A 27,160-nucleotide genomic window follows, 5' to 3' on the forward strand; every position below is an offset into this window, starting at 1 on the left:
GAGCAAATTTCCTAGTAGAAGGAAAAATACCAATGAAATAAGAGGCATAAAAAGGAGTGTGTAAACAGGTTTTGAGAACAAGTGGTGAAATACCATCAGGAGCTGTAGCTTTTTTTGACATCAAAATTCTTCTCACGTTTTCATGGAAGACCACAGGAAGCATTGAATGGAGTTTACCAAGATTATTGATACAAGAGAATACATCCATCTCCTTGGCACAATGTGGCCTCGATAATGCCTCCTGCATACACACTCTCACAGCCCTTCTAGACACTATCTGGCAGAGTAGAGGCAGCAAGATTATACACTAGCTGATTCAGATGCCTCCTAGAGACTTACCAATAAGTTTGGTCTGGTGGAGTATCCAGCAGCTGGCCTGTGAACATCTTTCAGAGCTGTACCCTCTAAATGTAAGGAAGAATGGATCTGACCATGATGCCTATCATAACCTCAAAAGCCATCAATCATACTGCATGACAGAAAGAGATGGGGGTTGCCAGAGCTTTGCCCTTGAGACTAAACATGTGTTTCACTATTTCAAGCCTCCATAAGCAAACTGGTGGTATTGCACTGTTCAATGAGAGTCATCTACTACCTAGTATTGCCATAACATAGAGATGCCATATTTTGGGACCTGTACATGGGGATTATACCCAGGGTTACTAATAATCCCACCATCATGAAGGTACAGGCAGAGGTTTTGGCTGTGACTTTGGTTGTCACAGAACGACTGAACTCACATTAATACACATCTTAAAAAACCAAGTCATCTACAGCACAAGAGCCCTTTAAAGTAGCACCACTAATACTATGGCAGATTTCACCCTACAATTTTATGATATCCCCAGGGGCTCACATCTGGTGAGTATGGGCTTGGCTTACCTAGAGTCCTGAGCTGGATATCATCATTCTTCTCTTTCTTGGTAATTCCCTTCTACTTCTGACACTCTCTCTCACACTCTCACACTCTCTCTCTCAGGGTAACTCAATTTTTTCTTTTTGGTTGGTGCAGCATAAGCCTCAGGCTTCCTTGCACCATATGGCTAATAATAATAATAATAATAATATACCCACATCATCAAAGGTTATTTCTTTACTTGAATCACAATAAAGTCAACTTTTTGAAAACTGTTTACACCCCAGATATTCTGATATAATTTCATATATTCCACACAAACTCAATAGTCACTTTCATTAAAAGTATTCATTGTAAGTAGATGAATAAAGCATCATCACAAATATTTAAAACTTCTGGCTATGCTTTTATGGCTGAATCTCTGACGTGTTCTGAAGGGGAAAAGAAAAAAAAAAAAAAAAAAAAAAAACACTAATTGCAAACATTTTATATTACATTTGAGAACAATGCCTTTTACTTGTAAACTACCTAGTCTTGCACCTGTGTACATAATAACACTGCTGTAGTGTCCATCACTAGCAGTTAAACCTCTACTATCTCTATAGTGTGCATATAGTTATTCACACACTTCATCAAAAGTATAAATATACAAGGGTGGCTCCAAAAGTTTTTGCCATCATATAATTTCACTAAAGTTACATACCTCAAATTTTTACAGTTTTTCAAAGTATTCGACTTCAGCATCTATACAAGTTTTCATTCTTCTAAACCGACTATCAAAGCAGTTTGACCAGTCTTCTTCGAAGATCTTATTTATTCCATCGATGAAGGCCAGAAAATCTTCATCCCTCTCAAATTTTGTCCCTTTGAGTATAAAATTGACTTTTAGGAATAAAAAGAAATCACAAGGCACTAAGTGTGGAGAATAAGGTGGATGGGTAGCTAACTGAACACCAGAAGTGGCTCAAAAGTCTAATGTTGGAGCTGAATGCACCCTTCAGTTGTCATGGTAAAGCAAGATCCTTTAAGTTGTTTTTTTGGATGTTTTGAATGATTTTTTCAAACACTATAGGAAGACATTTAGTATATACCACTCACTGTTGAGTCTTTCAGTCTTCTAGCTTTATAATTTCTAAAAATCCACTTTATCTGAAGAAACAATGCCCATTTGTTTTCCAACACTTCTGGCTCAGTGAACTTTCTTGGGTGGAGGGTGTAGTTTGAAAGCACCAAACAGCTGATTATTGCTTTGTTTTTGGATCAAAATTGTATATCCAAGTTTCATCACCTGAATCATAAATAGCCTTGCATTTGCCTTCATCAAACGTTTTAAGCATGAAACAGTGCCATTCGACACGAGCAACTTTTTGATCATCATTCAATCTGTGAGGCACCAATCTACCAACAAACTTCCTGTACTTTAAATGATCATTAATGGTGGTATTAACTGCTGCTGATCCAATGCCCACATCTTTCTCTACTACTGATACATAATCCTTCAACTTTCTCTCAGTAAAAATCTTACCAGCTCAATTTTTTCATGCATGAGAGCTGTTGATGACCCCTTGATTGAGGTTCATCTTCAAAACTGGTTTTTCCAAATTTAAATTCACTGAATTAAGTTAATCTTCAAAATTAGTTTTTCCATATTTAAATTCACTGAACCAATTAAACTTCTAACTGATGATGCTTGATCTCCCTAAGGCATTTACTAATCTTTAATGGGGTTTCTTAGCAGTTAGATTCAATTTAAAATCAGAAAATTGTGGTGCATAAACTCTGACAAACAATCTCCAATTTGGCTTATGCAATCTTAAAGAAAAAAACAAGCACCTTGTCAACAAAATCGAGCCCTCCAGCAAATTTGAAGGATTTTGATAAAAATTGGCATTTAGGATAAATAAAGAATGTAGACTTTAATGATACTATTTATTTTTATTATTTAATATCAATTGTGAAAAGTTTTGGAGTGACCTTTTTGTAAGTAGAAACATGTCAAAATTCACAAAGTTCAAACTATATATAAAACCAACTATTTAACAATAAAATTCATAAACAAAAACACACAATCCAAGGTATTTACATTAAAACTGTATTTTAACATAAACAAGACTGTCTTGCACTTATAATTTCCAAAAACAAGTTTTATTCTCCCAAAGACCCTTACAAATGCATTTAAAAAACCCTACAAATTTTGATACAAATCATAAGTTCTATTTTCGAGACATTCTCCTATAGTCCACATAAATAGAGCATTCTAACATATGGATTCTAACCTGGGAAACTTCACAAAAACATAAATTGTCCTCAGCTAATCCAAGCCACTCATTTCTGAATTCATCAATCCATCTTATTTTTACCATTCTTTTCCATGCTGATCTCTTAAAACTTTCCAATTATCTTCTAATGTCTTCCATTCTTAACATCTATGTCAGTGTTCTATAAAGTACCACACTTCAATACCAAACATTGTACCAGTCTTTTCTCAAATCAATTCCTAATCTCCCACATAACATTCTTCTTTGCTTCTCACCCACTGCTATTCTTGTTCTTATTTCTCTGCTGGTCTTTGCTTCTTCTACCATTAGGCTTCCAAAATACCTATATCTGTGCTCACTTGTTCTGTTCTCTCCCTCCATTTGAATATTTAACTCATGCCTTTCTCTTACCACCTCTCATAACTTTTGTATTCTGAATATTTATTCTTATTGCAAACCTATTATACTTTTCCTTTAGCCTATTAACCAATTTGTGAAATCCTTCCTCAGAATCTGCCACCAGTGCCATATCATCTGCAAATCTAATACTCTCGATAACCTTTCCTCCCATCTTCACCCCATACATTCTTTGTTACCCATATTTCCTTTATCAAATGCCATTAACCATTTTCTTCTACAAAGATATTAAATAAAGTCAGGGACAGACAAAATCTCTGTTTCACACCTCTTCCTATCTCTACACTTTTAATGTCACTTTGTCCTACCCTATTACTTTTTGTCTCCAATATAATCTAGCTAATCATTCTTCTGCCTTTCTAATCCATTACTATCATCCTTTTACAATATATTCAATAACTTATCTCAGCCTACTTGATCAAAATCATTCTCCAAATTTATAAAACATAGATCTGTTCACATCTAGAGGTCTTCCTCTCAATATTCACACCTACTGCATCTCTTATTCCCTAACCCCTCCTGTTCTTCTCCCAGAATTGACTCCATCAATATTATCAACCTTCTATTTAAAATTCTTAGGATCATCTTTGATGCATGTGGTACCAAACTTATACTTCCAAAATCTTTTCTTTTCTATTGGTATCATTCCTATGGTCTTAAAATCTTCGGTCCATTCCCTTTTTGCATATTTTTTTTTTTTTTTTTTTTTTATGTGAACCCCAAACACGAGAGGTATTAGAACCTGTAGTACTTAGTACCGTGCTTGGGTTAGAGGTTGAGAAGACGAAAGAAGATATTTGTTGACACTGGACTTGAACTTCTGTAGATTGTAATTTTCAGGAAATACGTATGAAGGAAGGTTGTCCCAGAAAACGGCAGTTGAATGAATAAATGAGGAAGATGAAAAGTTGGTTCTGTGGGTTTGAAGTTGGACAGTAAATGGATGTTGGCTGGAGGCGGCACGTGTTCGGACTGTTTTGAAAGAGAGAGCGGGAATTATAGAAGCCAATTCAGAGGAACAGTGCCCATGGAAGTATCTATAGAAGAGGCATGCAGCAGAAACAGTGCGTCTATGAGAAAGCGAGTGGAGAGACTCTGTTAGAGATGAATCATTAATTAACCTAACTGCCCTCTTCTGAATGGAATCAAGAAGCCTGAGAGAGGTTTTGGGGGCACCACCCCAGATGTGGGAACAATATTCTATGGCAGGGCGGATTTGCAATTTATACAGAGTGAGCAGCTGTTTGGAAGAAAAGTAACGCCGAGAGCAAAAGAGAAAACCAAGTTTTTTAGATGCAGAGGAAGCAATATTTGTAATGTGCTTCTGCCAAGAGAGATTAGAAGTCAGGGTAATCCCCAAAAGAGATATATCATTTTGCCTAGAAATCAGAGTGTCACTAAAGATAAGCATAAGAACAGAAGAATCCTTTTTCCGAGATATAAGACAAGACCGAGTTTTAGAAGGGTTGAAATCAACTAAGTTGTCTTTGCTCCACTGGAGAATTACCTGAATATCGGCATTTAAGGAATTGGTAGCAGATTTTCGAGAACTTGAAGCTGATTGAGCAGGACAAGGTTTCTCAAAATGGAAAGTGGAATGCAATGTGCTGTCATCGGCAAAACTATGGATAGGATTTCCAGCCAATCGAAGAAGGTCATTGATATACAAGAGGAAAAGAGTGGGGGAAAGAACTGAACCTTGGGGGACACCGGCATTAATGGAGAAGTTAGAAGACAGAGAGCCATCTACCATCACCCTCAGTGAGCGATCAGAGAGAAAACTGGATAACCAATTACTAAAAACAGTTGGCAAACCATAAGATGGAAGCTTGTTTAGAAGACCTTTATGCCAAACACGATCAAAAGCCTTTGAGATGTCAAGAGCAACTACTTGTGTTTCACCGAACTTTCCACTGAATTAGTCCATAAATGGGTAACATAAGCCAGAATATCACCACTGGATCGACACTGACGGAATCCATACTGGCGATCGTTGATCAGACGGAATCCATACTGGCGATCGTTGATCAGACGGAAGGTTTCTAGGTAGTTTAAGAGTTGGCGGTTAATTGATTTCTCCATTACTTTAGAAAGAGTAGAAGTAATTGCAATGGGACGATAATTGGATGGGAGGGATTTGTCACCCTTTTTAGGAACTGGCTGGATATGAGCAAATTTCCAAGTAGAAGGAAAAACACCTTTGGAATAAGAAAGTGAAAAAAGGCGGCAAAGAATAGGAGTAAGTTGAGGAGCACAGGTTTTGAGAACAAGTGGAGAAATACCATCAGGACCTGGAGCTTTCTTAGCATCAAGATTCATCAAAATCCTTCTGATATCCTTTTCACGGAAGACCACAGGAGGCATTGAATGGAGCGTGCTAGGAATGGTGGGAGGTGTTTTACCAAAATCATTACTATATGAGCTGGAAGAAAAATGGGATGCTAGCAGGTCAGCTTTATCCTTGCTAAAGTGACAACAGAACCATCTGGTTTGGACAGAGGTGGGAGCAGAGATGGGCAAAAGTTGCAGCCAATAGCTTTGGCAAGAGACCAGAATGCTCGGCTACCATTAGGGCAAGAAGCAACTTTTCTACTCTTAGCCTGTTCAAACTCTAGTTTGGACTGATTAATAACTGCTTTACAATTGTTGCGAGCTTTGGTGTAGGCAGAAAATGAAACTGAAGAATTAGAAACAAGCCAATTACGATATGCAACATTCCTCTCTTGGACAGCCTTAGCACATTTATTGGAAAACCAAGGTTTAGATAAAGGAAGAGATTTTAAAGTGGAGTGTGGGATAAAGGATTCCATTCCTGCAAGAATAATTTCACTGACACGATCTGAGCAAACGTTGACATCAGAAGTTTTGAAACAGTAATCAGACCAAGGAAAAGAAGAAAAGTAGTCTCTCAGGTCATCCCATTTTGCATTCTTGTAATGCCAAACAACACGAGGTTGGGAATAGCCATGAGATAAAGGTTCCATTGGAGAAGAGACAATCACCAAGTTGTGATCTGAAGTGCCTAAACGACCTCTCACTTCGATCTTGTACTTAGAAGGGTTGTTTGTGAGAAAAAGATCAAGCGTATTGGCTGTATGATTAGGATTGTCCGGTATTCTTGTAGGTAAACGAACAATCTGTGCTAGGTCATTAGTAATTGCAAAAGCCTCAGCATCTCGACCTGCTGAGTCGGTGTGACTAGAAAACGGAAGCCAGCTGGAGTTGTGAACATTAAAATCACCAAGGAAAATTACCTCACTGTTAGGAAAGTTGGACTGGAGAAAGTCAAGTTGCAAAGAGAGGAAGTCAAAGAGCTCCAAGTGATTAGTGGAGTTGGGAGAACGGTAGAGACAACAGATGAATTTGGCACAATGAGGTAGAGAGATTTTAAACCAGAGAAGATCAAAGAGAGGAGATTCCAAATTGCCAAGTCTCTGACAGGGAATATCAGAACGGACATATGCACAAGTACCACCTTTGAGGCGAAAGGAATCATACAGCAAATAATTTGGACATCTGAGATGAGCAGTAGTTGAATCAACCGATAACTGAGATTCAGTCAGAAAAAGTACATGGAGTTTGGAAGACTGCAAGTGGAAATGGACATCGTTGAGATTAGAATTGAGACCACGTATATTTGTGAAATGAATTAGGAAGTCCTTGGGAGGTTTAGATCTTTTCGCAGATAAGCTTGCTCTATTATTTTGACAATTCATAGTGTATTCAATAGTAAGAAAAAGTGGGTGGGACATGCTGTATGAAGTAATGAAATTTTTGGATATGGCGTACATGTGGTAAGAATATACCCAGATCCTTGACATAATGTGGCCTCGACAATGCTCCCCGCATACACACTACACGGACTCCCTCCAGTCACTATCTGGCAGAGTAGAGGTAGGAAGATTATACACTAGCTGATCCAGAAGCCTCCTAGAGAGTTACCAATAGGTTCGGTCCGGTGTACTAACTAGCGGCCAGCCTGCGAACACCGTTTTAGAGCTGTACCCTCGAAATGTAAGGAATATTGGATCTCGCCATGACATTCATCATAACCTCAAAAATCATCAATCATACTGCATGATGGAAGAGATACGGAAGGGTTGGCCGGACCTTAGCTCTAGAGACTAAACATGGGTTCCACCACTTCAAGCCTCCAATAAGCAAAGTGGTGGTATTTCACCGGTTGATGAGAGTCATCTACCACCTAGTACTGCCTGGTAACATAGAGGGGCGGCGTTCCTCCATGTGGTGTGGGTGCCACACCTTGACCCCTGCTTACGTTGGTTCACACCTGGGTGGTCACCCACCATGTACTTGTGCATGGAGGTTATACCCAGGATTATTAACAGTCCCACCATCGTGAAGGTGCAAGCAGAGGATTTGGCTGTCATAGACCATCCGGACTTTGCCGAAATTGGATCCACTTGACTTGAGTGTCACCCGAATATCAGTTCCATCAGCGTTTTAGACTACCAGGTAGCAAGTACAGCTTGTCTGGCATATCTGAGAGAATGTCTGTGACAACCTCAAGGACCAATAGGTACCTATAGGTATATATAGGTACAAGCATGCAGAAGCAAAAAACACCAATGGAATAAGAGAATGTAGAAAGGGGACAGAAAACAGGAGCAATCTTTGGAGCACAGGTTTTGAGAACAAGTGGAGAAATACCAACAGGACTTGGATACTTCTTAGCACCAAGGTTGTTCTGAATTCTCTACTCTCCTTGTATTGGAAGACCATGGGAGGCACTGAGTGAAATCTGTTGGTACAGTAGTAAGTGATTTATCAATAACACCAATGTAAGAATTAGAGGAAAGTAGGATGCCAAAGAGTCAGCTTTATCTTTAGCTAAGGATACAATGGATCCATTATTTTGGGACAGAGGTGGCAGGATGGTCAGACAGTTGTGGCTAACATCTGTGACCAATGACTAGAAGGCTCCTACAAGTTTCCTACTCGACCTATTTACAAATTTTGATTCATTTATGCCTTTTTTTTTTTTTTTACAACCACTGCAAGCTTTTATGCATGCATAAAATGAAGCTGGAGATTTGAATACAAGACAATTGCAATGTACTACATTCTTATCTCAAGCAACCTTAGTACATTTCTTGTAAATCAAAGGTGAAGATAAAGGAAGAGATTTTAGGATGAAAATTTGAGATTTTGGGGTGAGACAAAGTTTCATCCTACAAGAATAATTTCACTGGCACAATCTGAGAAAAACTAGAGTCAAAAGATTTAAAACAATAGTCCAACCAAGATAAAGGGGGAAAAGAAATCATGCAGTTCATCCCATTTTGCATTCTTATATTGCCAAACAAAAAAGAGGCTCCACTGAAGAAGAGACTATCACCAAGCTGCAATCTGTAGTACCTAGAGGTACAATAACATTAACTGTATGAAGAGTTGTTCACGAGGAAAAGATCAAGAATATTAGGTGTGTAGTCAGGATTGTCTGGCATTCTAGTAAGTAAATTAATAAGTTGTGAGAAGTCATTAGTAATTGCAAAAGCTTAAGATCCACGAACCGAGCTCTACCAGCTCGGTTTGTGGATCTAGAAAACTGGAGCCAGCTGGAAGTTGTAAACATTAAGGTCATCAAAGAAAGTTATTACACTTAGGTACGTTAGATGGGAGAAAGTTAAGTACAGTCTGATATGTAGAGTTGGGGGAACAATACATTTGTTAGATAACAGAATTATCATTAGTGTATACTTACCATTTCTTGCTACAAAACTAGCAGTTTTGTCAACAATATCTGTAATTATCTGTTAAGGATCATATTCATATACAAGTAACAAAATTTCAATCATCACTGCTCAAACATTTAACTTATCCAACAAAATAACTTCTCTTATAACTATTATAGTGAAATTCAGATTATTTCTATTTTTTTTTGTTTTTTTACATGAATAATAAAATTAAAGTTGCAAAGTGATTAAGAGAAGCAATTATGAATGGGAGTAGAAGTAATATTACAATAAAGCCTAGTGTTATAGTCTTCAAAAAATATATAAACACCAGATACAGTTAGCTGTCCACTAGTTTAATATCAATTCACTTAGAGTATCTTTAAGTGAAATAAAAACAGACAGTAAAATTTGTAATATGTAATAAAATCACACTATTTCAAAATGAAATGCATATTTCAAATTGCAACTGTTTATATGACAACTATTTCATAAAGTAATCATATATCCTATTAAAATTTAACCAAAACCACCTGATTTCAGAAAATTAAGTGTACAATATATGCAAGTATTTCGGCAGATATCATCTTTTAAGGGCACAAAGGGTGATATTGTTGTACACGTTGGCACTAATGATATTAAGAGTAGGAGACTGGCGGAATTACTTAACAAGTACAAGTCAATGTTGAAAAAAAAAAAAAAAAAAAAGCCATGAGTTAGGGCTGAACTTGAAAGTGTCTGCAATTCTGCCCAGACACGATAGGGAGGGAGTATATGATGAGAGCCTTGTCGATCAATAAGGCCCTGTAGAGATTGTGCAAGCTCGTGGGGTAAAGTTTTTCTCAGCCTGGTCTGTGCTTATTGACAGGAGAGACTGCTTCTACAGGGAATATACTTAAATAGAAAGGGTGCAAGAATATTTGCTGATGCTATCGAGGTAGAGTTAGGTGGGTCAGAAAACTGCTAGCTTGGGGGATACACGGACTAACAGTAGCCACTGGCAGAGGTGAAAGTGATTCTTGCACTGCTCCTATTGAAATGCAATTGAGCAGCAGCCCGGAAAGCAAGGCAATGGAGATTTCCAGGACTGCTGGGAGTCATAGTGGAACAAGTAAATACATGGGCTGTGTTAGGGAACTAAGAGTAGAAACAGGTGCATGTATAGAAGAAGAACTCTTTATTGCATACAAAACGCACATGCTGTATACAATACCCTTCATGGCTACAAGGCAGGGGTTTACAGTAAAGGCTAATACAATGTAATAAACAAGGATGAGATAGGAGAAAAAAATAATATTATTACTAATTATACAAGTGTAGGAAAGCAAATGAAAAATTTACATATGAACATATATACACAACAGCATGTTATCATGTTAAATTATTCTCCAGGGAGCAGTCCTTTTACAGTGCTGGAGTCATCTGAGCAGGCGCAGAAAGTTGGAACAATGTAGTGAGGGATGCATGGGAGTGATGGACAGGTCCTTGGGAGCAGGTTCTAATGTCCTGTGACGTGGTCCTGAGAAGGAAGTGGATGGAGTAAGTATTTTTTATCCAAGTATTTCCGCCTGTATTTTTTATCCAAGGCGAACTTTGTAGAGGTCGCCATCCAAGGAGTATATCTACTGCAGCATTTGCACGGGTAAGAACCGATCGGATAACTTTAACTGGTTTGGGGTGGCCTGAAGGACTGGATTGGCCCAAAGGCTTGGGACCGGGATCCTCCAACTGCAGTTAGCCCAGAAGTCTGAGTCCGAAATAATGCCAGCCATCATTTTTACAGCAAAGACGAGTCTTCTCTCATGAATAATGGCAGGAAGACGTCTGATGTTTAGAGCTGCTGCCATCTGGGTGGTCCTTGGTGCAGGGGGAAGCCGAAATTTCCATATCGCCCACTTCAACAGCCAAAATTAGCCTGCAAAAATCCATCTCAGATGCGTTGCGGCAGTTGAAGTCCAGACTTCTGCTCCATAAAGAATGACTGGATAGACACGTCTTAGGAGTATTAACTATACTCCTACCATTGGTATACTTGCATGTAAACCATTGCTAGGAGTATAGTTAATAAATTTGATGAGCTTGAAGTGCTAGTCAAGACATCAAAGTGCAAATAACTCTTGCACATACCTTAAGAGTTCTTATCTGTTACCCCAACTGGATGTATTATCTAGATGTTCTGGGGGCAGAAACATTTCACGTGAGCAGGTAGCTAATATCAGGGAAGAGAGCCTAAAAAACTTCAAGGGTTGTGTTAGGGTTGTTAAATATACAAGAACAGTAAATCTTAATTGTTTATACAGTAACGTTAGAAGTGTCGCCAATAAAATGAGCGAATTCGAACTGCTGGTTAAAACAAGTAACGCAGACATAATAGGGCTTACAGAGACGTGGTGCCACCCGGAAATTGGGGATGATGAGTTTCAGTACGGCTTGTATAATGTATTTAGGAAGGATAGGGTAGATAGAAGGGGTGGTGGGGTAATGGTTCTTATCAGAAGCAGCCTGAGTGCAACGATAGCTTTCCCGGATTCAGACATTTCACATGCTGGTATAGAGTCTGTATGGTGTGAGATAGTTGGAAACAAAGGTATAATGCGAGTAGTAGTAATCTACAGACCAGGTGATTGTGAAGATTATGACAAAAGCCTCTACGTGCAAATGGAATGGTCAAGTAAGCATCAATGCCTTATTATGGGTGATTTCAATTTGTCTCTAATTGATTGGAGTAAATGGGAAGGAAACTCGACATGGGGAACAAAATTTTTAAATCAACTAGATGACCGTTATTTGTATCGACAAGTCAGGGAAAGTACTAGAGAAAAGAATATCCTAGACCTCATCATCACACATGAATCAGATGACATAACAGGGCTGACAGTAGAGGAACCAGTAGCAGGAAGTGATCACAGAGTTCTACGGTGGATGATGACGAGAGAGGTAGCAGAAGTAAAAGGCAAAGGAATGGGTTTTAATTTCAGAAAAGGAAATTACGATGCCTTAAGGTACTACATGGCCTCTATTAACTGGGTAGATATCGTGCAGAAAATGAATACATTTGAACTGTGGTACGCTTTTAAAACATTAATCACAGATGCCTTGAATGCGTATATACCATTAAAAAAATACTCCACAAAGAGGTTCCAAGTTGGATGAATAGTGAAGTTGCCACATTACTTGAGCAGAAAAAGGTGGCATGGAAAGGTTACAGAGCAATAAAAAGTACTGAAGCCTATAACAGCTACAAGATGATCTGTAATAGAGCCACAGAAAAGGTTCGACAGGCAAAGGCAGTTTATGAGAAATCACTAGCAAACAGAACAAAGAGGGGGGATAAAGAATTCTTCACATATATAAATGCCAAGAAGAGCAGAACAAACCAGATCGGACCTTTACGTAAGGGAAAGGGGATAGTATTAAATACACCAGCTGCCGTTGCAGATGAACTCAACAGTTATTCTGCATCGATATTTACAAATGAAAAGCCTTTTGTGGCAATGGGAAATTGTGGGAGCGAAGTTAAAAGATATGTAATTAATGATATTGAAATTTTGCAAGATTATTTAATGAAAAAACTTTCAAGCCTACAGATCAGTAAGGCTCCTGGAGTTGATGGAATATACCCTATAATCTTAAGGGAGGCGGCAAGCGAGTGCATTGAACCATTGAGGCTAATTATGCGAGCATCACTGGACTCTGGGGAGACTCCCTTGGATTGGAAAAGTGCAAATGTATCTCCCATACATAAGGGTGGCTCTAAAAGTGAAGTTGGAAATTATCGCCCTGTCAGTCTGACTTCAGTAGTAGGGAAAATCATGGAGGCAATGATCAAGGGTGGAATTCAGGATCAATTGGATTGAATTGAAATTCTCAAGGATACTCAGCATGGTTTTGTAAAGAGAAAATCATGTTTAACAAATCTGGTTCGCTATTTCGAAAGGGTCACTCACGAGCTGGATTTAGGGAATAATTTCGACATTGTTTATTTAGATTTCAGCAAAGCTTTTGACTCAGTCCCACATGAGCGGTTGCTTTATAAGCTGGAACAGGTTGGAATCACTGGGAAAATTCTTAGATGGATAGAAGGATGGCTTCAGGGCAGGAGGCAGAGGGTTGTGATAAATGGCTATTCCTCAGATTGGGTTGATGTAAGAAGTGAGGTTCCCCAAGGATCAGTATTAGGACCACTGTTGTTTTTAATTTTCATAAACATTGATGAAGGGATAGAGGGCGTGATGTCTAAATTTGCAGATGATGTTAAAATTGGTAGAGTAGTTAATGATCACTGTCAAGCTGAGCTTCTTCAGAGAGACCCAGATAGACTTCAGGAATGGTCAGAAAAATGGCAGCTATGCTTTAATCCAACAAGGTGTAAGGTATTACACCTGGGAAACAGTAATCCCAAAATAACTTATTCACTTGGCGGAGTTCAATTAAACCCAGTACTGGAGGAAAGGGACTTGGGTGTTACGATACGGTCAGACATGAAATTCTCTGAGCATTGTAAACAGGTTGCAAGGAAGGCCCATGGTGTCCTATCAATGATCTATCGAACCTTTGCAAGTAGAGATAGGGACGTGATAATCCCATTATATAAGGCTTATGTTAGACCACACTTGGAATACTGTGTTCAAGTATGGAGACCGCACCTAAAGAAAGACATCGAGCTTCTTGAAAGGGTGCAAAGACGAGTAACTCGCCTGGTGAGATCGGCAAAAGGGCGTCCTTATGAAGAAAGACTTCGAATATGTGGGTGACAGAGTTTGGAAACTAGACACCTTAGAGGAGATTTGATTGAGGTGTTTAAGGTTCTGAGAGGCATCAGTAAAATGAATGAGGACGAAATTTTCAAGATTATAAATGATGCTAGAACTAGGGGACATAAATTCAAGTTACGGGGGAAATGTTTAGATTGGACTGCAGGAAGTTTTATTTTAGCCAGCGAGTTATAAATTACTGGAATAAGTTGCCTTCATGGGTGGTAGAGGCCGACAGTTTGGGGAAATTCAAAGGTCATCTGGATAGTACTTTCGTGTAAGGGAAGCGCATAGGATGATAGGTTTAATTTCCTTTTTTTTTTTTTTTTTTTATTAATTATTATTATTTATTATTTATTTTTTTGTTGTTTTTATCATTGTTTTGTTTGGATTTTTTTTTTTTTTTTTTTGGCTGGTGCAGCATAAGCCATAGGGTTTCTTGTTCCATGTGGCCATTACTAATACTAGATACTGTTGGGATATCAGAGACATGGTGTCACACAGACATAAGCAGTGCAGAATTAGAATTTGGGGAGTACAATTGTGTACAGAAAGGATAGACAGGACAGGAAGGGAGGAGGGGTTATGCTGTTAGTTAAGAAACACAAAATCTAAGGAAGTGCATCCAATTGATGTTGGTGAACAATGCAATGTTGAGTCTGTTTGGTGTAACATAAGCACTGGGAAAGGAAAAATGAGAGTAGGTGTGTTATAGACCTAATGAATCTGATGAGTATAATGAGCAATTGTGCAGAGAAATAGAGTGGGCCAGTAAATCAGAGTGTCTTATAATGGGGGATTTTAATTTCCGCGAGATTAAAACTCACACACTAGCAAGGCTTTTGTGGATTTATTGGATGATTGTTTTTTTACAGCAGTATGTTTGGGAGGCAACTAGAGGGAGTGATACTCTTGATCTGATTATTAGTAGTGATTCTTCATGCATTAAGAATCTGCAGATAAAGGAACCACTAGGTGGCAGTGATCACAATTTTTATTACTGTTTTAAATTTTAAAACCAAAAAAAAAAAAAAAAAGTCAGTGAACAGAAATATCAATTAGTTAGTATATACATATTACAGTATGTATTAATTAAGCTATGTACATAAGCGTAAATTTATTTTTATTGTGCTAACTGGAAAATATTCTTCCGATTTTCACATATCATTTAAAGAGGGGGTCCACTGTATTTCGTTGGGAGATCCCTGGATTAGGTTCTGTGCTATTGAACTTGTGCTTGTTTGAGACCATAAAAAATTGTGACTTCGAAGCATTCGTGATTTTAAAGAGAGCAGAAGGTACATGAAATCTAGATGCTGCAGAAGAGATTGTGCTTAGCAGCAATGAAGAGGAAGAAAATTAAATAAACGTATATTATCTGACACATAAGTATCACAGTTTGTAAGGTAATACATTTGTTCAGTTATTACTATTAAGTTACTATTCTTATAAAAATAAAGTTAAAATATTAAGTTATCACTATTATAAAAATTAAGTTTCTGATAGTTATATAAAAAAAAAAAAAAATGTATTTCTGTTAGCTTTTGGAATGTAACCACCCTTTTTGTACTGGTTCTTAGTCCCACATAACATGGTTTTGCATTACACAAAGTTTTCTAGGAACTAAACTATCGTGTTATACGAGGGTTACTAGTAATTTGAAACGGCTAAATGAACAAATCAAGATGTTCATAAACAGCATATTTTCATTATTTATTTTTTTTTTTTTTTTTGCCAATTACGGCAATCTACAGTAATCTTCATTACCAAAACAGATAGCTACATCAATTACTATTCAAACCATGAAAACAGGTATTATATTCTACTGATGTTCTACCTTTGACCATAACAAAACTATTTTAATTACAAAAACATATTTTGAATATTAAACAAATAGCGCATAAACTAAATCTGCTTTTCCAGCCATGTAAAGCTGCTGCCAACTTTAAAATCACAATCCATGGAGCTGCATTTGATGTGACTATATTGTGGGCAGCTGATTCCACCTGATGATGGAAGAAACTACAAGAATTTCAAAATCAGACTGTGGCTTCCTCATAATTTTGGACTACTCTGATCTGAAGATAAAAAAATTGGCAAACAATTTCATAGAAATTCTGATATCAGAGCAACCAAGCACCAAATCCATAAATTGAGCAATTACTTCAAGGAATATTACATTGTGGAAGACGTAGTTCTCAGTGGCTATACGGACTTGCCTAACAATTCAATCGGAAAATGACAACAAACGTGCCTGCAAATCCTTCCATTAGTGATTTAATGGCAGCTTTTCTTGAATCGTAGAAAATCATATAATAGTATCAATTTCATAACACAATTAGTTAATTGTGTTATGAAATCGCATTCATGAGAAAAAGAAAATAAAAAATATAAAAACAGAGAGACGTTGAACGATTACAATACCAAAACACAAAAACCAGTTGATTTCAGTTCCCTAAAGGTATTGAACTCACAAAAATTAAAAATTAATTAAAACCAAAAAAATAAATACAAATTACGGATTGCAAACCACTGTATATTTTGCAGCATGAAAATCGAAAAATAACAAAAAAAAAATTTTAAGTTGAAAAAGTGAAAAAAAAATGGAAAATGAAAAAAATATATATTTTAAATCATTAATATGTAATTTAAAATACTGTTGTTATTTGGTTTTTAGGAGCATTAGCAACTAAGGCCATATTGTTCCGGGGATATGTGTGGTCATTCCCTGACCTTTCCGCATCCTCCGTATTTGGTGGTCACGGGCTCGAACCCTGGTCTAATCAAGAAGCATGTGCTACACACTGCCGCTCCTGCCCACGGAGGCGCCTTTTAAAATACTATATATTTATATATATATGTAAATATATTTAAATATTTTATTGGAATATACTTAAACTCAATTTAAAACTAAACTATATACATAAAGGTATGACCACATACCTGATATAATTCTGCAATTATCCACAAGAAGTCACAACGAAACAATGTGTCTAACAAAGCATTCACTTAACTATCAAGTGACAAATGTTCTTGCAATCCAAGTGAACTATGTGGCTCTGATGGTACTACATGCCTGGGATCCTGCACATGCATGGAAATACCATCAAACATTATCTCCATTCTCAGTTTGCAGGTTCATGCTGGGTGGCAAAAGTGAGAAGTGTACTAATATACATGATTGAGTTGACCATGTGATCATTAAATACAGTTATTGGAAATTTTGTCAAATTTGAGTAGTTGTAAATGCCTCTGACTTATGTGATCATGCTGGAGTGTAAACAGAACATACATTATTGTGTGTGCAACGTTGGCACGTTTACTTGAGTGTAGGACCACACAATATTGCTTCACAGCAGATTATAGTAGCATACAAGTAATGAAAATAATTTGTAATTATATATAACAACTTCATTTGATTTTTTAAAAAAATACTGGTTGCACAAACCTACAACCTGGCCACAAGATTCCATTGACCAATGGAAGAACCTATATACCTATATAACCTACTCATTTTACCCCACTGTTATTTACACAACATATTCACTTCAGTGAATTAGGAAGTTAACCAAGTTGTCAGCATGGGGTGGATACAAGTTTTATTAATTTCTTTCAGAAAGTGGACAATGTTATTTTGACATATCTTCTGTTTCAACCAAAAGTGAAACCACTGGGCACTACAAAAAATTCTACGGCAAATGTGAGGCAACAGATTCAAGTATACACTCCATTTCTTTGATTCTATAAAATTACTCCATTTATAAATAAATTTTCTGATTTCACTCTGGGACTGCCATGCAGAGTCAGAGGATTTACAACTACTGTAGAGTGATTCAGTGCAGCATTTCTCAAGAGGTAGTAAAATTTATTGCAGAACTTTAATGAGCTATGATAATTTTTATTTTTCATCTGAAAAGTTTTACTGAGTAAAAAAAACGGTATTGTAATTACAATACAATTTTTCTACCAATTTGGGAAAAACTTAGGATATCCATCAGAAAAGTAGCTCAGCCATACCAGTCTTTGTTTGGCAGTCTATAATTTTTCAGATTTTGTTTGATCCCTGATAACAGTACCATTTGAACACTTCATTATTTCATATAAAGAACCTGAATGCCATTTCATTTTATTTAAGCATTCTAAATATACCCCTCCCTCCCTCTTGATAGTCATGATTAGTGTTATATATACTAATTATTTGAATAAACATTGTATTATTATTTTTATTATTATATGGTATGAAAATAAATTAAGTAATTATAAAGTCTTCTGTGCATAAGTAATACATATGCACCGAAAACGTTAAAATTTATGCTACTATAATTATTGAACAAATACTGTATTTTGCCCACAAATGAATCAATGAAAACAACCCAATAATATTGCTTTCATTTATTAGTTACTTTTTAAATGAACTGGAACTTAGTTCCTTTTTTTTTTTTTTTTTTTTTTTAGTAGAAGCAGAACTTTAAATAGTTCACACTTTGAGCAATGAAATCGAACTAGTTCACTATTTTTAAGCCCTTTCCAAGCACTGCTAAAAAAAAAAGCAGCAGCAGCATGTGATGCTGACTGCAAAATAAGATCTGTTTGAATGATATTCAAGCAGTTGTACAGTGTCGTTAACCACTAGTCATGCAGCAGATGTTTTCATGCACTGGAACCCTAAAACACTGTACAATCATCTCTATATAAAGGGCATCAGTAAGTGCATTAAAATCATGGCATAGCTCATCTTATGCAAGTGTTAAGAAATAAAATGGTCTTGGGCAGGACACAGTTCGAAACCATAATGACAAATGGACTAAGAAAATAACAGAATGGAACAGAACAGATGAGCTAAAAGAAAACCTAGAAGACAACAGTGGAGATGGACAGATGAAATTCATGAATTCGTGGGTAGTAAATGGATGGACATTGCACAAAACAGAAAGAACTGGAAAGTTGCTGGAGAGGGCCTCATCCTGCAGTGGATTGAAAATGGCTGATGATGATGAATTAATTAATAAATTAACTAGTTTTCATATTTTACTAGGATTTAAAATAAAATTATTGTGCATAAAATATGCATATTTTCAAATTTAACTAAGAAAAATTTGCCATTTAATGAATAAAATTTTAAACTGACATATCATTAACTTGGGTTCTAAGCATTCTTTTTTTTAACACTAATGTTTACTGTTGGTGTAATAAAAAAAAAAAAATATATATATATATATATATATATATATTAGCATAATGAAGTAGTTAAAAAATTTAAAAATATAATACAAAATATAATACAAAATTAAGAAAATAAATATAAACAATTTTTATAATTTTTAGTCTTATCTTTTCTTCTCCCTCCCTGTTGATTAATTATTATGTTTAATTTATTATTTTTTGCTCAACGGTTTTGCCATGCTACTGGCATTAATTCTGATTTAATATTTAATATCAGTTATATATAACTGATATTAAATATAAATCTATATATAAATCTAGCCCAGGTATGGATAGCCTTATATATAAATATATAATATAGATACATATAAAAACAACAAATTCATTAAATTTAAAGAAGATTAGAGAAAGCTGGAGAAAATTAGCAAAAGTTAGTGAAAATTAACATTCTCCCTCGTGGCCATATCTCTGCTACTTCCTCAGGGGCTTTAAGCAGACATATAGCCATACTACAGGAATGTATTATACATGCCCGTTTCTGTAATCTCTATACCAGTTTTGCTAGGTTAAATTTAGGTAATTACTTGGTGGATAATTTGGAATAATGAGAGTAAGCTTTCTGAATGTATGTTTTTTATTTTTAAATAAATAGTGGTTTACGTATATGACAGCAAACTGTGATAGGAGATTCAAAGCCCAATTCAAAGATTCAAAGGGCCTTGAATCTCCTATCACAGTTTGCTGTCATATACATAAACAACCCTGTTTATTTAAAAATAAAGTACATACATTCAAAAAGATTACTCTCATTATTCCAAATTATCCACCAAGTAATTACTTAAAGTTAACAGTAATTACTATACTATACAAAACTGGTATAGAGATTACAGAAACGGGTATGTATAATATTATACATACCCGTTTCTGTAATCCTCTGCTATATACCTCTACTATATGTCTGCTCAAAGCCCCTGAGGAAGTAGCAGAGGTATGGCCATGAGGAAGAATGTTAATTTTCACTAACTTTTGCTAATTTTCTCCAATTTCTCCAGTTTTCTCTAATCTTCTTTAAATTTACATGAATTTGTTGTTTTTATATGTATCTATGTTATATATAAGGCTATCCATACCACCGCCAGATTTATTAAATAAATAAATCTTTATTTGTCCTACCAAATTTAAAATGTAGGTGTACATTGGTAAGTGACAAATTCCCTTCACGGCAGAACATGCCAGGGGATTATCATAAAATGCGAATAAAAGAATGTCTAAAATATACAAGAAAGGTTAAATATACACGAAAAGATGACATTTAAACTACATTACTTTTCACTACATTTCTGTCTAGAGTCCTGGCAACTGTAATACAAAAGTTCATCTTAACATCACATCCACTGATCAACTTGTGCGAGATATACATTATTCAATTGGGTACACACAGTTCTTGACAGAAATTCAACTACTAGGCAACAGTAGCCTCAGCGAGCCACACTGCGGTTTGTTTCCTATATTTCAGATCTTCTATGAGCCTTAGTAGGTCAATTCCGATGTGTGTTAGGGACTGAATTGATTCTAACGCACTGGCGGGTATAAACCTGTCGGCCATCTTCAGTCTGTTGGTCTTCATTCTCAAGGATTTTGTGCCTCTTAATGCAGATGGCGGGATGTGCCACTCACAAACCTGCCAGAAGCATGGTGATGATATCATGCCAGTCATCATTTTGATTGTAGTTATTAATCATTTCCAGGAAATGATGTCTGGTAAATGCTGCAGTTTAAGCTGTTCAGAGAGTTGCGTGGTCCTTAACTGTTGAGGGAGGTGGTGCTTATGGTTTGCCCACTTCAGCAGCCAGAATTCACTCGCATATATTCTCCTAATATGGGTAGGGGTGGCTGACGCCCACAATTCAGCGCCATACAAAATGGTTGAATACACTGTGGTTCTTAAATATCATGCGGTTGTTGCAGTTTGTTTCACATGCAAGAGGTGCTGTTTTGTTGCCCAACGTAAGTAGTTCATTTTCTTTACAATCAGGTCAATATGAGACTTGAACATAAGTTTCATATCAAATATTACTCTGAGATCTCTATGCGTCTCAACAACTGGGATAGGTTTGCCATTAAGTTTCAGGTGTACGAGCGTAGGTGTTTTTTTGAGCGAGTACACCATGATTACAGTCTTCTGCGGATTTAGGGCCAAGCCAAATTTGTCTAAGTACACAAATAAGTTCAGAAGAGCTTATAATTAATCTGCTCACACAATGCCCTATTGTTCATGGACGGTTGGATGAGTGTTAGGATCTTAATATCATCTGCATAAGTGCATACATCATCCCTACCGTTGCAGAACGGGATCATCATGGTGGTAAAGAGGAGTCCTGATAAAACTCCACCCTGTGGAACTCCTGCATGGAGTTGGCGTTGGAGGATCTGACTATCTGTGTGGTAATAAATGAATCGACAAGTAAGTAGGGCCTGTAGGAACTTCAGCAAATTTCCTTTTATTTGGAAGGCGTGTTGGAGCAGATGAAGTAAGGCATGTACATCCAGACTATTGAAGGCTGCTTTTATATCGGCATAAATTATTGCAATTTCTTTTCTGGCTTGGAAAGCATTATATAACTAAGCATTTCCAAGCATTATATATAATGCTTGGAAAGCATTATATATAACTAGCGGGTTGGTTGGGGTCACTACAAACCTGATGCTCCCAAGTAGTACCATAATTTAATAAGTAATAATGTATAAATAAGTACATATATAACCCATGCACATATAATGTCTAATTGTCACAGGGCAATAGCATTAACGTAGGAGCCAATACCCTCATTTACGCTATTTAATATTTATATCTAAATGTCATTAGACATAATTCCAATATATATATATATATATTTGTAAAATAATTCAAAAATTTCAACTGACTTTATTCACATATTAGAGATCCCACTTCTCACCTCACACAATGTTCTTCCAAAGTTTGAAGAAAACTGATTTTGGGATTTAAAAAAAATGTTATATTCCAAGCTATATTTTAGTTATGAAATATCATAACTTTAATGCATTTTTTAAAGCTGATTTTGAATGTGTAGCCTGTTTTTTTTTTTTTTTTTTAAGCATCCTTGTTCACAAGATATTTCATATTTCAGTTTTTGGGTACCAGTGGCTTATTATATATTATATCTTCATATGGCCCAAGGCAAAATAGAATTTGGGGGCCCCATCTAAAGAAAAAACCAAAAAAAGAACATTTTAAATTTCATTTTATTGTGACAAAAAAACAAATAAATTATAAGACATAAGAACTAAATATAAAATTTCATCAAAATCAGTAACACCATTTTTGAAAAAAACAATTTTCATACTAATCTTCAAGTAAAGTTCATTGACCTAGGCAGGTAGAAAGTTCAATTTCCAATAAAAATCACTTAAAAAATATTAATAAAAAACACCAATGTGTTTTTGAAACTAATTTTCGGCCCCCCTGTGATCGGGGCCCTAGGCATAAATTTTTCTTTGGAAAAATAGGATAACACACCAATGTTGGGTACTTACATTTTAGATCTATCTGTTCATATTTAGTTGGACTGCAGAATGAATTCTGGAGTTGGGAGTTTTATAGATGTTGTTACGGTGGTCAGTTTACAGCAGTTTACCAACTATTCTACTCCCACTTGCTCCTTGCATGTTGATTGATGTCAATTGCAGTTGTGCTTTTCAAATGTCACATCAGTATGTTATAATTCACCAATGTTGAATTTTGGCCATAAACACTAGTATGAGGCCACTACAAGTTTTCCTCAGTAAGAATTTTTGATCCAGTCCACCTCTGGGCAAGTATTAACCTTGTTACATATTAGTAAACTCATGCTCCTTTCATAATTTTGATGTCAATTGCAGTTGTGTTTTTCAAATATCACAACAATGTGTTATAATTCACAACAGCTTTCATTATGGGTGCAGTAATTGCACAATTAAATCTCACAGACAACCAATAGAGAAAAAGAAGTGAGCTACTCCTATATGCTGATTGTGAAGAATGTATCAGGAGCTGGAACTTTGAATTCCTTCCAACAAGTTTAAGAACATTTACCATGAGAGAGAGAGAGAAAGAGAGAACTATAAAATCTTGATGACAAATTCATTACAAACATACCAAAATCTTGATTGCAATATCTTAAAAATACACCCCCCCCCCTTCCATTCCCACTCTTTTCCCCAAATAACCATGGGCACAGTGGTAATGAACATGCTGAATGTTTTCGGAATGATATTCTGCTACAATGGAGAAACGATGCCAAGGAAAGTTAAAAGCCTAGCATGTTGGCAGACATTGCAAGGCACTGATCACAGAGGCACCTAATCATTAGGTACCTCTGTGGAGCTATACCACATTTCGAAAAGGGTGGGGGGAGGGGTTGTTTTACCATATGATCAGGCCCAAATAACTACTTCATACTGCATCCTACGACATGGCAACAAAATGACAATATAAAATGGTAGGTGAAAACTGTGTGTATATATATATATAGGGCCGGATTTAAACTTGTGGCTCTAAGCTATAACATGTATGAGGCCTTTCTAAATTACTATTCATCTGTGACAATATTAAAAATTTTTTTTTAAGATGGAGCAAGGTCCCTTGTAATGTGAGACCCGAAGCTGTAGCTTGGTTAGCTTATGTGTAAATCTGGCATTGTATATGTATATATACTACACACACAACAATAAAAGTTTATACTCTTCACGGGTAATTACCGTTGCAAACTATTCCGTTTACGAAAAAGGATACTTCGCAGTTCGGGAGGAGGATAAATAATACCAATAGTAGGCTTTGAAGGAGCACAATCTTTGGGATCCTTGGGTGCTTCCTCGGCATCTTTCTGTACGACTTCTGCCACAGGAGGCATTTCAAATTACTATTATTCCTATAAACAACCAAAAATATGATTCAATAACTCTTAATTCGAAATCCAACAAACTACTATTTCTTCTCATAAGTCATCACACAACGTTTACACATTCTCAAACCCTAACAATTGCAACTAAACATCCCTCTAGCGACGAGGGAACAAACCATTAAAGAAAGACAAATCAATACTCATTTTATTGTGATTGAAATAAAATTCACAACAATTTTTAATCAGCTGTTTTTATCAATATATTAATTCACATACACTGGTCACGTATTGGAAATCTATCGTACCGATATTATTGTGGCCTCAATGACAGCACAGGGGCTCACTTCTGGTGAGTATGGACTTGGCACACCGGAGGTCCTGAGCTATCCAGCTTTCTTGGTGATTCCATTCTACTTTTTTTCTCTTTTTCTTTTTCTCTCTCTCTCAGGGTAACTCGGGCTATATATATATATATATATATATATTTTTTTTTTTTTTTTTTTCGCTGGTGCAGCATAAGCCTCAGGCTTCCTTGCACCATACGGCTGATAATAATAATAATAATAATAATAATAATAACATATTGATGGACTGCCCTGCAGATGTAAACTAATAATATCTCGAATAAATACAACCTGAAAATCTAATTAGCATTAGTAAGGATGAAATGATGCCAGGAAACAAGCTTTTACAGCACTGGTTAAAAAAGAAAAAAAAGAAGCACTACTACTTCATAGATTCAACCCTTCTGATTATTTGTGCAACCCGTATGTATTGCATTGGTATATTGGTATAACCATCGTTTTCTCCCGGCCGGTAGAAAAGATATGAGTTCAAATCCCGTCAGTGAAGAGAGGAATTTCTATGAGTATTTTTCACAACGTGACTGAATTAGTCGGTCTCAGGCGAGGGTTTTTCATCCAACAAACAGTAAATCGACAACAGAACACACGCAATTTACAGAACATAACATATACAGACACAGTTACCTATGGTAGATAGAAGGTAGTCTGCAATCAAGTCACAAAGGACATTAGACAAGCAAAGCAGATTACGAGAAATCTTTGGTATACAATGCCAAGAAAAATAGTAAAGACTTTTTTACTTATGTAAACCCTAGAAGGAAGGAGATGAACCAGATTGGTTCACTTGATATCGATGGTTCGATTGTTGATGAAACTGCTGAGGAAGCTGACATATTGAATGAGTATTTTGAATCTACATTCACACATGAGGAGGTCTGTATGGAAGTAGAGGCCAGAAGTTCATCAAACACTGGAAGGGAGCTAAATGATTTTGTAATAACTAAGAGTAAAGTGGAGGAGAAATTGTTGAAATTAAACATAATAAAGACACCTCTGATGGATGGGATCTATCCAGTTATATTAAAGGAAGCAGCAAAGTAAGTAAGCAAACCCTTAGGCATAATGATGAAGTCTTCCTTGGACTCAGGAGAGTTCCCACGAACTCGAGATGTGCAAATGTGTCCACAATTTACAAAGGAGGATCAAAGGGTGACACGAGTAATTACAGAGTAATTATCAGTTCAACTTCTGTTCCGGGGAAAATAATGGAGTCACTGGTTAAGGAAGCGATGTAGGATCATTTAGACAAGACCGCAGTTATTGTTCAAACACAGCATGGGTTTGTTGAGTGGAAGTCTTGTCTGACAAATTTGATTGGATACGATGAGGTCGTCACAAAGGAACTGGATGCAAAAAATAATTTTGTTATCCTATATTTGGATTTGAGGAAAGCTTTTGATATTATGGCACATGGAAAACTATTGTACAAATTGGAGCAGTACAGCATTAAGCGCAAGTTGCTACAATAGATAAAAGGATGGTTGAGAGGCAGAAGACGGAGTGGTTATCAATGGACATTGTTCTTTATAAACTAATGTTATTAATACATCGAAGAGCAAAATATAATGCCCAGCGAGTCATTATGCAAATCGAAGGAACTGCAGGTGAACTATGGCGCGTGCGCGGGACTGGACATGGTATAAAAAACACCTGATACTGAGCTCTGTTAATCAGTGTTACTCTTGTAGTGATAATAGTAGTGGCATGTGATGCAAAAAAGCAAGTGTATGAGCTTATGCAGCATCAGCCAAAAAAAAAAAAAAATACAAACAATTCCCTCTAAATGTTTGTCCAGTTCCTTAAATTTATTTAACCTATCAACTTCCACAACGACAGATGGAAGTTTGTTCCAGTAATTAACCACCCGATGGCTAAAGGCAAATTTTCGCACATCTATTCTACATCTGTCTTTCCTTAATTTGAATTTAAGTCCCCTTAGGTTAATAATCTGACGTGGAAGAATCCCATCAGAATTCAGCGTGCTCAACCCATTCAAGGCCTTATACACCTCAATGAGATCACCTCGCAGGTGCCTAGTATCCAGCCTCTGAAATTTGCAGAACTTAAGCCTCTCTTGGTAAGAGGATCCGTTCATTCCCCTCACCATTCTTGTTGTCCTCCTCTGTACATGCTCAAGCAAATCTACATCCTTCCTAAAATGAGGTCTCCAGACCTGTACACAGTACTCAATGCGTGCCTGACCATTGCCTTCTACAGAGGGACAATCAACTCATTTTCCCTGCTAGCAAATTTCCTGTATATCATTGACAAAACACCATTACCTGCCCTGGAAGCCTGCCTGCATTGCTCAGAAAACTTCATATCTGACTGCACAATTACTCCCAGGTCATTTTCATTTTCTACCACCTGAAGTGTAGTACCACACAGTTGGTACGTTTGTCTGGGGTTACTTCTACCCATATGCAGTACTTTGCATTTGTCAATGTTAAATATCAGTTGCCACTTCTCAGCCCATTTGCCCAAATTTTCTAGATCCTGTTGCTGAAACACACTGCTATTACTGTCATTAACAACCCTGCCAACCTTTGTATCATCTTCAAACTTTGACACTAAGCCCGATATACCTTCATCAATATCATTGATAAATATACAAAACAACAGTGGACCCAACACCGAACCCTGTGGGACTCCATTAATAACATTAGTCCACGAAGAGCAGCACCCATTGATTACCACTTTCTGTCTTTCTTCTCCCACTCAAACATCCTTTTATACATTGTAGCAACTTA

At 36.6% G+C, this 27,160-nt stretch overlaps 1 protein-coding gene across 1 annotated transcript in view; it reads right to left on the reverse strand.

The window, feature by feature from the left end:
- The window catches only part of Sf3a1 (splicing factor 3a subunit 1), a 346,050-nt gene extending 321,887 nt beyond the window's left edge, over window positions 1-24,163 (reverse strand). Inside the window, exons 1-2 of the mRNA XM_090379835.1 lie at window positions 23,937-24,163; window positions 9,257-9,295 (exon numbers count right to left, since the gene is read on the reverse strand). Coding sequence (XP_090235961.1) covers window positions 9,257-9,295; window positions 23,937-24,054 — 157 coding nt within the window. The 5' untranslated portion in view covers window positions 24,055-24,163. The remainder of the gene's footprint in view (window positions 1-9,256; window positions 9,296-23,936) is intronic.
- Between the last annotated feature and the right edge of the window lie 2,997 nt (window positions 24,164-27,160).

Source organism: Mastigoproctus giganteus, chromosome 8, assembly GCF_048544385.1.
Source record: "Mastigoproctus giganteus isolate SK-2022 chromosome 8, ASM4854438v1, whole genome shotgun sequence".
In the NCBI taxonomy this organism is placed as follows: Eukaryota; Metazoa; Arthropoda; class Arachnida; order Uropygi; family Thelyphonidae; genus Mastigoproctus; species Mastigoproctus giganteus.